Below are 14,589 nucleotides of genomic sequence, written 5' to 3'. Positions count from 1 at the left end.
CAGTGGTGGATTTCACTGGTAAGGTAGGTGGTTCAATCCCCAGCTCCTGGTTACACTGCAGATAAATTCCAATGTGTTTATATGTGGGGAATACAAAAGTTTGAAAAACAGTGTCTCAGATGTAACTGTAGGCCTGAGTTATTTATTCATCCTAAAGTGGAAGAGAAATAGTCTCTACAATTACATACTGAAGGAACATAGCCCAATACATACTGTATATTGACAACATACAATAACTTATAAAACCTCCATCAGGACAGATTAATCTGCTCTCTGTTCCTGTGCTTGGCATACTGCTTCATAGCACGTTTAGGAGGAATCAAGGTGTTACTCAATCCAACCCTCCTCTTCCTCACTTGCTGCCCTCCTGACTTTTCCTCCCCTGTGAGGGCCTGAGATTCTTCACTACATGAGCCACCTGTGTGAGATCCCACATTCTCTGACACTGGAGCTTCGTCTGTCACAGGTGGATGACCATCAGCAGGAGTGAGTGGTGTCTGGAGGTCACTATCGTGAGCAAACTTGCATTTGATCCCAAACCTGCACCTTCCATCTTTCCTGTATGACACACATACCCTTTTACCTCCTATCTGAGAGGGTTTGGCCTGCATTGTGAGAGGGACATGTTTCTGCAAGGCGCTGAGCTTCTGGTCTGCCTGTGCCTTGAAGGGGTTGGCAAACACACTGCCATCAGAACAGGCATTTAGAGGAGGCGGAGGTAGTTTGTTAGGCGTGAGGGGGCCCAGGGAAGAGGCAGGCTGGGTGTGCCGTGAGGCCGCAGAAGATGCAGGTGTTAGGGAGTGCGATTTTGAAGGGGGGTCTGGGTCCTGATCCTCTGATTCCGACGTAGTGCATGAATCACTGGAAGCTGAGGCAGACTCCAGCAAAAAGTTTCGGCTCTTTTTGACGGCTGCGGTCCCACACACCTCTCTGAGAGAACTTAAAGAAAAACAGACAAGCAAAAAAGTTTCATTAAATACAACCACGTTGGGAAACGAGGAGGAAACGTTTCTAGCTAATAAGACTACCTATTTTTTTTAACCATTTGACAACCAATAAAATATAAAGCAAACATGTAAAACACCATTTATACATTTATTTACCAAAGTCTACCGTTGTTTACATCCTCTGTATCCCCATCGCTGTCCGACTCCGAGGACACTCCGTATCCAACCAGAGAGTTCATACCTTTAAAATCAGCTGAGGCTAAGCGAGTTAACGTTTTAGCTTGGGCTTGATATTATTTAAAGTGAGCTAATGTTGTTTACGAGTACACAGTCCCCCCCAAAATTAAAACGTTCCCATTTCGTTCTTATTTCGACTAGCGTTAGCCGCTGTCATTTCTGCTCAATGTTTACATTCCGCCGCCTGCACTGACATCTGCAGTACCGGCGTGGTAATGCTTTCTTTCTTTCTTTCTTTCTTTCTTTATTAATTAACATATTTATTTTTTAGCATTAGTTTAATATACAGGAGTTGCCACAGATGGCTTTTTTATCATTTCACCATTTATTTCTCAGTTTTAACAACACAAACTTTGCAAAAATACATATTAGGCTATTACATGACCTACCCCTAGAAGTTAAAATTGAAGTTTTTCTTATTGTTATTCTATAGTAGAGTATATATTTATTTTATTAGGATTGTTCGATACTATAGAATTGTAAAATAATATACTGAAGAACTTGCAGAAAGATGTAAACTACAAATATTCCACTTTTTAATTAATTATTTAAAACAGTTAAAAATGTGCTAAAGATGTGGTTTTTATTGTGTTCGTGCCTAGCTTGGTAACCAATTAATTCTATGTCATTTTTCTACCCGAGATCAGTTTTATCATCAAACTCCTTAATTACCATGTACTGGAAGCCTGACATTTTTAGCAACTGCATCATTTTCTTTGCCATGTATCACTTCCTGGCAGTCTAGATGGAGCATGTCATTAATGGCATTAGTTACACCTGTTCTTTCCCAACTAACACAACTAAGAATATCACACAGAGAAAAGTCTTTAAGATGCACTTGTTTATTTGTTTACTCCAAACTTGGGAGTAAATGAATATCGATACATATGTTTGCTGTATTTTCCTGCCATTCAATGAAAAGAATGTTTTTGATTAAATCTTAAAACCATCATTGTCCTTTATTGATTTAAAATAGAATATGAAGAAACAGCCCTATCGTTTTATAGTACATTATAGTAATCTGACTTTGGAATATAACTTTAATTTAAAAAAATACATACAATAATAAACAACATCTAATTCTGAAATACCAGAATGGTCCCTGTCAGTGATATTATTACATTTCTGCCACATTAATATTCTTTATGTTGCACTTGGTTAGAGAAAAGCCAATTTGAACATTTTTATCAAAGTTTAATTTAGTGAAATGTATAATTTTTCAATAAACTCATCATAAAAAGTGGCCTTCAGTTGAAACTGATCTACTCAAGTAAAACAGAAGTACCACAAAGTGTACAGTTACAGCACTTTGGCCAACTTTCCTCCTCCAATATTTATCCCCACAGCAACTAGTGGTTCTACTCCGATGTTTTCAGAGCCTACCTTTTAATCTCAAGGGAACAAATGTCCACATACTGGAGCAGTTTGAAATACTAAACATTATGCTTAAATTTAGACCACCTTGTCCTTTTCACTACCAGTAAATCAGATAAGCTCCTCATGAATAAGGGACAGCTCCTCCCCTCTGTGGCTCTTAGCCCCGGCTTAAAATTCCTCCTTTCTGGCATCAGGTTCCCGGGGGAAAAAGGGCGGAGAGTTGGCCGCCAACTCTGTAACATATCCCAAGTAACTAACAGTAAGCAGACAAGCTCGGACACACTGGGAAACTGGTTTTAGTGAAACCTTAAGAGAACAGAAGCGATCTGGTTTTAATTAACGCAGCATTGACAGGGTTTCAGGAAAAGGGGACGGAAGGGCAGGCTTTAGTGAACCGTGACCGAGCATGCGGTGCTGGGATGAGGCAGAAGTAAGGAGGGGGTTTTAGAGCACAGGACCTGCTTTAGTGCACGTTCAGTGCGTCTTCCACGTAGAGACAGCTTGTGGTCCAATGGCACACAGGGCGACAAGCCGTGTTACAAGCTCAGAACTGAGTAGGACCACGCAGGAACGGGCTGCTGCTGTAGCCCAGCTGCTGCATCATGAGTGCTCCATCTTACTGGAACTTTATGTGAGTAGTGGAATTAAATTTTTTCCCACTGGTTACAACCTGCCAGCAGTTCACAGTATAAATTCAGAGCTGAAAACTGAAAGAAAAATATGTCTGTGTGTGGAGGTGTGAGGGAGAAAAAGAGAGAAATATAGGCCAAGGTTAAATGGAAAATTAATGGATTTTGTGTGTGTGTGGTGGTGACGGTGGGTTGGTTGGGGGGGGGGGGGGGGGGTGATGACGAGTGTCCTCTCTTCACGTCTGTCTGAGGTTTGTGTTTTGTGGGACTATGGGTGTTTTTAATAATTACATTGACAAAGTGTTTGTGTGTGTGTTGTTACTGAGAGTGGGAGAGAGAACAAGAAAGGGATGTGTGCATACGCCAGATAAGAGGGAGAGAGAACGTTTGTGTGTTTGTAAAAAAATTATGTGAAGAACAGCAGGGGGTAAGAATGCAGTGTAGTGGGGGGTGAACTCAGATGGAATGGCAGAGGTGGGCGTTCTGCCTGGCACAAACTCATCGTTGCCTGGGTGGGAAGCCTTCATCTCTTTTTTTCCACAATCCTGCATCTCTTTGCCTATAGGTGTGAGAGACATTGGTTATTAAAATGTTTTGGTTTCCTGCCAGTTCACTACCTCATCCTTTCTTTCATGTGTCTCAGGGGAAGGGAGCGGCCCGGCACGTAACTTCATTCACTTTACTCCCAGATATCTGACCCGTCTTCCAGTTTTGTTCCTCCTGACAATTTTCTAATCATACCTATCACTCACTTTGTGGGCATTGCTTTTTTGATAAACGGCACATATATTCCAGTCAACGTACCATGACGAGATTCAACATGTCTTAAGAAATGTATACATTTTTGTTTCCTTTCCTTTCTGGTTTGGAGGAATTGTCTGTCAAACAGAATTCGGTTTATTGTTCTGCACAAAAGTATGAAATGAATGCCAGAAATGCCAGAATATTATTTTTTCCAAACAGGCTGTCTCTCGGTGATTTGTTGAGTGGGAAATGCATTCACTCATTTACAGCATCCATCTGATGGCTCTTAAATATTTTTTGGAGCTTACTACATTATCCTACAATGATCCATAATATATTGTTCCTGGCTACAATATGTCTTCCTGTGGTATAGCCATAGCTGCCTTGCAGCACATTTCCTCTGCAGCTTTGGCAGTAAATTTAAACTTTCTCCCTGAATTTCAGAGCTTCATCAATTTAGGTCTCTGACATATTTGTACCAACTTGCATGCAGGGTTCAACTTTAACGCCTCAGTATAATGTCACAAGGAGTCTCTGGAATTTATAACTTGCTCAATTACTGGTCACATCACAGTCGTAGCTATGAGGTGACCTGACAATCATTAGTCACATAATTTGTGGCGTTTGTCATAATGTTGCCGTGAGTACACTGGTGCCATTAGTTGTATGCTGGTAATCATAAGTAGATATACAGTATTGGCTTTTATACTAATCCTAAAGTTTGTTAATGTTAATATTTTGAGAATTTAAGTAATAGGATTATTCACATTTGTCCTAAGATATGAAGATTGAATGAGTGCTGTCCGTAACAGAAAGTAATTAGGAAATTAATTAGCTAAGTCAAAAGGCAACAAAGTCTGCCTTCCAGCACTTACAAAAGTGCATCTTATGTGTTTAATGCATATAAAAAAACATTTAAGCATAGTCAGACTAGCTTTTTCCCCCATGGCTTTATGGAAAGCTAACCTATCTGCTCCAGATCACTACATACAATTGAGAGTTTCCCAAAAATGTTTATAACTATTTCCTTAACTAAAACGTTGTCTTACTACGCTAAAAGTTTTTATTGCACAAGTTGCACCTATAAAGTATTTCTTGTTTTTCTTGCCTCTGTGGTGCTTTTTGTTTTATTTTAACAAGCTCACTTATGCACACAAAAAATACTGGAATCAAGCTGGAGACAACTTCCTGCTCAAAGGAAGGAACTTTCCCTCTGATAAGCCTGAATAAATTCCTATCATATTAGGACCAGCACTCTGTGGCTTCGGAGGCAGTGATCTTCAATATTGTGCCAAATTGCTGTCAAAGAAACATCAGTGTGGTTACTTGATAGAAAGCATTTATCATTTCTCTACTTATGCACTTTGCTTTCCAACTCCTCCTCCTCCTCTTCCTTTTCGTTGTGAAAGTTTTCCCCAAATCTAACCTCTGTTATTAATTTTCACTCTTTGGGTTTTTTGTCTTTCCTCCTCAAGAGAAAGAAGGAGAGTTTCACAGCAGATGTTACAGTGAGTGATGGCCGTCTGGTGACTGTCCCTCCTGCTTCCTCTCAGCTGGACACCAGGGACAAGCTCTGGCGTCTTCACTCTGCTCTGCTACAGTGCCACAGCTTGCTGGAGAGGGCCATTGCTAAAGAAGAAGAGGAGCTGGCCGGTGGGAAGAAGGGTGATTATGAGACCCAAAGGAAGATGGTCAAGGAGAGACTGTTGCTTCTCTTAGACAACACTAGAGAACTCCTCAAAGTTCATGATGGCACAGTAGTCCCAACTCCTAATGTAGAGGGAATGGAGGTACGTTCTGATGTCATCAGTGGTGATATAATGATTATCACCACTAATTATAAAGTTTGCCAAAATGTCCCCTTTTTATTTGCAGTTAGAAGTTCCAACCACACTGTTTGAGCTCAAGCTTTGGGTTTACCGGATCTTCAAAGAGGTAGACTACTGGACCAAAATGGCCATCACCATCTTGCAAGACCTGCCATCAGTAAAAGCAAAGGAACGAGTGAGGACCATGCGACTCAGGAGCACCAGAAGCGCTCGGAGATGAGATGAAGATGTGAGAAGTGTGTGTGTGTGTGTGTTTGTGGGTGAAGAGGAATACTGAGACGTTAGAAAAGGAGAGAGAGGTATGAGGGTGACAGGATGAAATATTATCGTGGAGCAAGGTGCTCACCTGAGGCCAAAGTGAGAAACTGTTTGATAAGGACAGAAGAAAAGTAGATGAGTGATAATAGCCAGTGAAGAGTGAAACAGAGATCTCTCCTGACACAGTGAGATGAGAGGGTTGGTTTATTTTTAGTGCACGAAACCCCGTATTCACGAACAGAGGCCTCAGACAGAGGCAGACCAAGATGAACGGTATGTTCATCATTGCTTATAACAAGACTTGTTAGAACAAGTTGTATGACACAATTTAAAACATCTATTTACTGTTTAAACTCTAAGATGAAATTTAACCAACATCTAGATTCAGATTTTTCTTTTCTTTCTTGCTTTTGAACAACTTGACATAAAAAATGATTAACATCCACCTAATAAGTAAACCTGATAACACCTAACTCATATTCTCATTTTTCCTTGTGAACTTATTCCTTTGAGTTATTTTTAAAGGTATACTGCTAGGAACCTCTGCAGCGGGTGGAGGAAGCATTCAGCAAGGGGCACATTCAGACGAAAATAAGAACATTTGAATTCATGCCATTGCCAGACTGCAGTTGTTTTATGTGTGGTTTGAATGCTATGGCTATAAATCATTCCATATAGATTATTACTAGAGAATGTTCGGAGTATGAGGAAAGAAATATATGTGACAGCACCCTCTAGGGTTGCAAAAGTGCAATTACATAGATGAATTCCTTCCTTTCTTTATTGATTTTCCTCAGTAATTCTATTGCTTATGATTTTGTTATGTTTTAGGGCACTTTATTAGTACAATCAATCATGTACAACCATGCCATAAGGTTTGAGAAGCAACGAGTGTGAGGCTACATCAATAAACCTATTTCATGGGTACATGAGTGGGCATGTTCAAATACAATATAAAAAGTAGAAATCTGCAAATGTAAGCGATAAAATAATCTTCATTCCATATGTAATTTTATTTGTTATACTGATTTTATTTTTTACGATTTTAAGTTTTAAACATTTAAAAACAAAGCAACAGGTCACATGTTACCTAACAGTAGAGCACGAGGAAGACAAAAAACATGTTTTACCACACAGTGGTCCGTGTGAACAAAAGGCACATATCCTTTTTTTTGACTTGGTCTGAGGATGTGTGTTGTATTGATGAGTAAATCCACCTTGAACTGCAATAACCAACATATAGTGGACAAGTTACTATACAGTATATTATTTTGGATAAATTGTGGTCATGTAGGTTGCGTTTGTCTTGAGGTATGTCCTATTTAGTTATTTTCTGTAGACAAACTGTAGCTAAGCACTCTGGGAGCAGGTAATAATGCCCGAAAGAGATTTGCAGATTACTCAGCAACAGATTACTCCAGATCTATTTTACAGATGTTGTTGAGGTTATTACAACAAAGAAACATAAATGTATTTATTTGATTATTTTAATTTGGATTAATTTTAATTGAAGATGAAATACGACTCACGAGAAAATATCAGCTACTGTGGCAGCCGTGGCTCAGTAGGTAGAGAAGTTGCTGATTAATCACGGTGTTCTTGGTTCAATCCCCACATCGTCCTGTACATATGTTGAAGTGTCCTTGGGCAAGACGCTGTACCTGGTGACTGGGGGTCAGCACCTTGCATTTCACCTGCCATCAGCAATATGGAGTGTATGAAAATATGAAGCAACTGTAAAGTGCTTTGGGTTCCAATAAGGCAGAAACATGCTATATGTGTGCCCACCATTTACTGTTCATATAGTTATTCACTAAGAACTAAAGAATGAAAATAATATTAATATAAAAGATCTGTAACGCCTTAAAATGTGGTATTTTAGAGACATTCAATATTACAAGTATGTCATTCACTTATAAATAAAAAATAATAATAATAATTATTATTATTTATATACATATTTACGAATATATATATCTCACACTATATTTTTTATGGACCACACATAACATGAATCTCCCTGATGGTCACCTAAATACATGGACTTAGTAACAAATGTTTTCCATTGTTTTTCAGAATTTATATCCAAGCAGCATTTATCCCTGACCTGCATTTGTGGTTTTATTTGTGCAGCTACTGCATACTGTCTAGATGCACTTAGAGAGAGACAAAGCCGGGTTGACAAATTAGTTTTCTGTTCTTTTACATTGCTGTAGTCTAAAAGCCTCCATAATTAAACCTGTCTTTTGACATTAACAATTTCTTTTCTTTTAAAGTAAAGCCATGACATGTAATCTGTAACATTACTGAGTTCCACAGCATGCCTCTGTTATGGAAGTTATGAAGTGTTATGCTAACTCTGTTGATGCATGACAGAACATAAATGGATAGAGCAATGCTTGCTTAATGATAATTCCAAATATTAAATTTTTTTCTTGATTAATTGTTTTGTTTATAAAATGCCAGCTCAAAGAGAGGGAGCATGCATTTCAATATGATGAAATGTCTCTGTTAATTCAGTTGGATTGAGCAAATGCTTTATTTGTGCTTTGAATTTTTGGAATATACACACCCCACTCCCCCCTTAAGCACAGCTCTCTATATTTACATCAAAATCATGTCGACAAATAAACATATGTTGTAAAACCTGGAAATCTGCAATGACATCAACAATTGAGCTTGAAGGTTATTTGTCTATTTCCAGTGGTTCTTTCAACTATACAATGTAAGTTTTGAATGGTATCTAGTTTTAGGGGAGTTTTGACCGTTTACCGCACCTTGCGGCTGAACTGTTTTGTTATTTATTCATATCAACTTTCATCTTTGGAGTAATGTCCACCAGTCTTACAAAACTAGCCTGTGAAGCTTGCAGAAGTTTCTCTACTGAGTCAAAACTGCTGTCATCACTGAAACTTTGTGTGGAACCGTTCTCAAAAATGTCCCATCTATGAACACTGTAATCTTTGTCATTTCTGGCAATAACTTTAGCCACAGAGTATAAAATGTTGCTTAGTCCTGGTAAATGATGCAGGCCCTTTTCAAACATTATACCAATGTGTCAATGCAGATTATTTACAATTGAGAATTTTAAGGCTAAATGGGGATTTAAACAAGTAAGCATAGTCAGAACTAAATCACTGTCATCATTTCTATTTTGAAAGACATAATGAATGTAATAAACGGCCAGTATGAACACAAAATAATTACTCAAAAATGGACAACTTATAAAATATATGAAATGTTTTTTTTAAATTAGAAGAGAGCAGAGTTGATCTTTTGTGAAATCAAAAGTAATTTGCCATCTTTTATGTTTTTCTCAAACTTTGAAATGGTTTAAAAATGTATTTATTATTGATTGAATTTCTGAGTGGGTTGAAATAAATTAATATCAGCTGTGTATATTGTGTTTCGTGTATATTTGTGACTTAAAAACTAATGATTGGTGTGTGTTGAAGGTTGGTTTGTTGTTACAAGAAAATATATGTGTTTATGTATAACATTAAAATGCGGGATTTACATTGGAGCTAAAGAGGTGGGGTGTGTACTTAAAAGGGTTTGTGTGTACAGTGTTTGTGCATGAATTTGTTTGTATATGTTTATGTATGTATATGTGCGTGTGTGTGTGTGTGTGTTTGTGTGAGTATGTGCATCACTTCGTTTGTGTGTGTGGTTGTTAGGGAAGGAGTGGCAGCTAGGATGCCTGTGGAAGAGGGGGGAGGTGTGTGTGAGTGTGTGTGTGTTAGAGAGAGAGGGAGTGCTGCAAGCAAGAGAGAAAATTTGTGTGTGCACATGCATGTGCATGTGTATGTGCGTGCATAGGTGTGTGTGTGTGTGTGTATTACAAGGAGAAAAAGAAAAGACTGAGAAAGAAAATGGTTGTGTGTCACTGTGTGTTTGTGGGTCTTAGTGTGTGCTTGTGCGCATGTGTCCGTGTGTGCTTGTGTATTTGTGTGCTTGTGGGTGTATGTGTGTCTGAGAGAGAAAAAAGAGAAAGGGAGAGAGGGCAGGAAAGAGAGAGAGAGTGTGAGAGACACAGAGAGAGGGAGGGGAGAGACAGAATGTGTTTGTGTGTGTGTGTGTGTCTGCGTTTGTGTGTCTGAATGTGAGTGCAGGCGTGTGTATTCCTGTGCAAGAAGGGAATGTGTGTATATTTATGTGTGTGTGTTTGAGTGAGAGAGTGAATGAGAGAGAGAGAGAGAGAGAGAGAGAGGATGTGTGTATGTGTGTGTTGTGTATGTGTGTGAGAGAGTGGGGGAGGGGTGTATGAGAGTAATGTGCGTGTGTGTGTGTGTGAAAGGAAAGAGAGGGAATGTGTGTGTGTGTGTGTGTGTGTGACCGCGCCTGCGTAGGAGGGAATGTGCGTGCACTTGTGTGCGTTTGTGTGACTTTCTGTGTGTGTGTGTGTGTGTGTGTGTGTGTGTCTGACAGAGATAGAGGGGGGGAGGGAGGGTATTGGTGGTGGTGGTGGTGTGTGTGTGTGGGGGGGAGCTAGAAGCAAGCTCTGCAAATGGTGTGTGTATGTGTGTGTGAGTGTGTGTTACAGCAGCACAATATGTGCCTGTGCTGAATGAAAGGGAAATGAATGCAGTGTGTGTGTCTTTGTGTGTCTGTGCTGTGGAAGTGTGTGTGTGTGTGTGTATGTGTGTGTGTGTGTGTGTGTAGTTTGTGGGGACTGTATAACTGAGTGCTGCTGTACTTGTGCACTGCTTGCACGTGCATGTGTATGTTCAGTAAGGATTGTGTAGCTGTGACAGTGAATGTGAGTGCATTAGTGTGTATGTATGTGTGTGTGCATTTACATGTTTGTGTGTACATAAACATACACACACATTGGGGGTATTGGTGCGGGTGATGAAGTGTTCATGATAGTGTGCACACACAAACAGAGCAGAATTACAATTAAACCGAACTCATTCACCAGCTCCACATCTCCATACATTTTCTCTCACATCCTTCTTCTTCTGCCTTATCTCAGTCAAGCATCATTTCTAAGCTTCCTGGTGACGTCTACATGCTCAGGAACTGTACTTTACAATTTTGTCAAGTGGTATGTCTTAATTACATTTTATTGACAGGAAATTTTAAAGTACATCTGAAGAGAAATATGCACCAAGTAGCAGGAGTCGACATTTAGGTTAAGACAAACACAAGTTTTTTAGCATTTGGGTGCTCAGTGTTAACAGGTACTGTTTGTTTGTTTTTTTGTTTTTTTAAAGTGCTCAAAATTTCAATAAAATTTTAGTACAATTCATGCCAAGGCAGCAGCAGACAAATGTAATATGCTGAAACTGACAACTGTATAATCATTGTAGTCACCAGTTGATTAGATAGTTAAAAATCAAAGCTCATTAATACAGATTATATAAAAACCATACAATAGAACAATGGGTAATTAAAATGGAAGTTTTAACCCTTAAGTCTCTGCAGTTGTTTTTGAAAACGTTTGAGTTTACCATAATATACCACATTAATAGATGCCTACTATTGAACCAATTGTGATTTGAGAACCAGACTGATCACAGACTCTTTTAGTCAGGGAATTTAATCTTAATGCTGTGACACACCAAGCCAAACTCAAAGAACTAGATCTAGAAACCCAGCTGCTGCATCAGCTCATATCACCTTCTGTCTGGGCTGACAAGTGGCGCTACACATTGCAAAGGTGACAGCAAACTAGCATATACATATACACATTCTGCACTTGTGTGAGAGAGTATAAGAAAATAGAAGACCATGCGGCCGCAAATATACACACTGTACAAAAAGCAGCATGAACACTAATTTGCTAAGCTGAACAGCCAATCAAAGTGGTCTTTCTCACCCATGGACCATATGTTGCCAACCAACAATGATTCGATGTGTTAAATCGGCCAGAAAACCGCCAGTGGTGTCGTACTATTACCAACGTTGCGAGACACACAGCAAAGACTAGCCACCCGACACTGGGCACCATCTTTGTGTGTCAGGGTCCTTACTTACACAAAAACTCCTGATGACGACCTTAGGGCTATTCCTGTGTTTTTTGCGGTAAAATCCGTCATTTGTGTTTGTGAGACCTGAAATCATTAATGTTATTTATCTGCTAAGATTATTACACCTGATCTGCTCTGCTGTTGTGACTCATCCATCCACCTCAACCTTCCCTACAACAGTCACCCGTAGACTGAAGCAAACAGGTGATGATTGTTGGTGACCTCTTCAACTTTGCCTAGTGCCACTGTCTGATAAAAGTTTAATCTGGACTAACATGTTGGTGCAGGAGTAGGTGTCTGTAAAGAGCTACCAAACAATTAACTGTGTGATCAAACTCAGTGGGAGCTTCACTGGTAACTTTACCATGCTGACAAATAACTAATTTACCAAATACTTTGTCTTTAGTGTTGGGGAAAGATTTTCCCAACATTTTCAGATTTCTCTGGAACTGTGAATCAACTAAATAGAAGAAAGATATCTAACTCAATAAATATGCTATAAATAAAACTATAAATTCACAAATGTTCAGCCTCAGCAAATTATAAAGCTGATGGGATTGTGAACACACAAATAACTCTTGAATCCTTACTGACTGTAAGTACAACAAAAATAACAAAATTACATAAATACACATATGAGTACATTAATTGTTTTAAATTTTGAGTAAAATAGTGGTGCAACATATTTTTTTGATAGTTTTCCTATGGGTTGAATGTAACATCAGTAAGCGAGTAAACCATGTAACTAAAGACTTCTGTATGCTTTTTTTATGAAGAAACCTAGAAAAATGAATATGGTTTGTTTTGAACAACTAACAGACCTAACATTTATAAAACTTCCAATTAATAAGATATTACAGTATAGTGTACATTTCCTGTACACTCTCTGGACAATTAGTGTTGTCATCCTTGGTAAAATTGGGATATAGATTTTTTTATTCAAGATTCAAAATTCAACATTCAAACAACTTTATTGATCCCATAGGGAAATTGTGTTACAGCATTGTTACTGTTGCTCTTTATCTGAATTGTAGAAAAGAAAGGAAAAAACTTCTACCAACCAAGACAATAAACAAGTTAATGTACAAACTACTGATCAATAGGTAAAAAAAAGCCAACCTAGAGGATTAAACATAAATGAAATATAAACAATACTATTTCTCCATTTTGACCATTTAGTCCCAATAATTTTTACACAAGGGGGATGAGTTGAAAAGTTTAATGGCTACTAGGAGACAGGGTCTCCTGTGGCCCTTTGTGGAGCACTTGACTGTGATCAATCTTTCGTTGAAAGTGCTCTTCTGTGCAGCCAGCAAGCAGTGCAGTAGGTGGGAGGGATAGTCCAGGATTGAGAGGAGTTTGGACAGCGTTCTCCTCTGGGCTACAACATGCAGAGGGTACAGCTTCTCCCCCAGAACAAAATCAGCCCTTCTTATCAGTTTGTCCAGTCTCTTACTGTCTGCCCTCACAAACCACAGCATAGAAGATGGAGCTGGCTACCACAGACTAATAAAACATGTTTGATGTCATGAGAAAACTTCTAAAGGTGGCAAGACTCTGAGTTGTACCTGATGTCAGAGGTACACAGGGTGAAGAGTGAGGGAGATAGAACTGTCCCTTGGGGAGCACATGTGCTGCAGGTCACAGTATCAGACAAACAGTTCTGCAGATGGATATACTGTGATCGGTCAGTGAGGTAGTCCAAAATATATGCAATCATGTGGGTGTCAATGAGCATACTCTGTAATTTCTCCCCCAGTAGGACAGGCTGGATTGTGTTAAAAGCACAGGAGAAGTCAAATAACATGATCCTTACAGACCCAATATCCTTACAGATATTCTAGGTATTTTGACAGTTTCCACATTTATCTGAGCTTTAAGCCAACGTACAAAATGTCAGGTCAGGTCACATTATTCATTTCATATTAAAAGGTCCTTATGCTACTTGAAAAAAACTGTGCAAGATCAAGTTGTAGACATTTACAGATAGGGTAGTGACCAATAGATTATTTTACAAGTAGTTGTTATATCACCCTGACATAGACTGGCATCCTGTCCAGAGTGTACCCCATCTCTCGCCCTATGACAGCTGGGATAAGCATTTACAGATAATGGATGTATGATATTTCCAGCCATGTGGCCAAAGGGGGTGCCTCTCCACCCCTGCCCAGAGAGTTGCTACTTGGTTTATGATTATAACTAACAGTAGAACCTTCCTCACAAGGTGACCAAGTTGAACTGATCAAATCTGAGGCTGAAATAAATCATAAATTAATCATTCTTATAAATCATTCTTATTCCTCTTCTTCCTATTATTAATGTCAAAGTGTATTTACATTTTTGTCTAAATACAATTTTGTAACAGTTGTAAACATGTTCCTTAGGATTATTTGATTTAAAAACAGTTACAAACTGTGTTTATTTGTATTTATTATTATGTCATATCAGAAAAAAATAACATTGCATATTTCACATCTCTTGCAGTAAACACTTAAGCTCTTTTAATAGTGAAAATGTATGGTTTATCTTATAAACTATGGTTTTTAATTTGAGTGTAACACCTAATAAAGATAATAAAAGATTAATAAAGTATCTA

The 14,589-nt window shown here is 38.7% G+C and overlaps 2 protein-coding genes across 2 annotated transcripts; one reads left to right on the top strand and one right to left on the bottom strand.

Annotated features, from left to right (window-relative positions):
• Positions 1-122: 122 nt before the first annotated feature.
• On the bottom strand, positions 123-1,361 carry si:ch211-113e8.11 (uncharacterized). The gene is made up of 2 exons (XM_067498820.1): positions 1,104-1,361; positions 123-939 (listed from the first exon to the last, which is right to left on the bottom strand). Exons 1-2 carry the CDS (start codon positions 1,184-1,186, stop codon positions 252-254), a joined length of 771 nt encoding a protein of 256 aa, XP_067354921.1. The 5' UTR covers positions 1,187-1,361; the 3' UTR covers positions 123-251.
• Positions 1,362-2,757: 1,396 nt separating this feature from the next.
• Positions 2,758-9,418, top strand: cntf (ciliary neurotrophic factor). Its single transcript, XM_067498963.1, has 3 exons — positions 2,758-3,192; positions 5,410-5,724; positions 5,810-9,418. The coding sequence occupies exons 1-3, from the start codon at positions 3,073-3,075 to the stop codon at positions 5,981-5,983; spliced, it is 609 nt and encodes a 202-aa protein (XP_067355064.1). The 5' UTR covers positions 2,758-3,072; the 3' UTR covers positions 5,984-9,418.
• The last annotated feature ends 5,171 nt before the right edge of the window (positions 9,419-14,589 follow it).

This window comes from Channa argus, chromosome 3, assembly GCF_033026475.1.
Source record: "Channa argus isolate prfri chromosome 3, Channa argus male v1.0, whole genome shotgun sequence".
In the NCBI taxonomy this organism is placed as follows: domain Eukaryota; kingdom Metazoa; phylum Chordata; class Actinopteri; order Anabantiformes; family Channidae; genus Channa; species Channa argus.
This window is presented reverse-complemented; position numbering and strand designations above follow the sequence as displayed.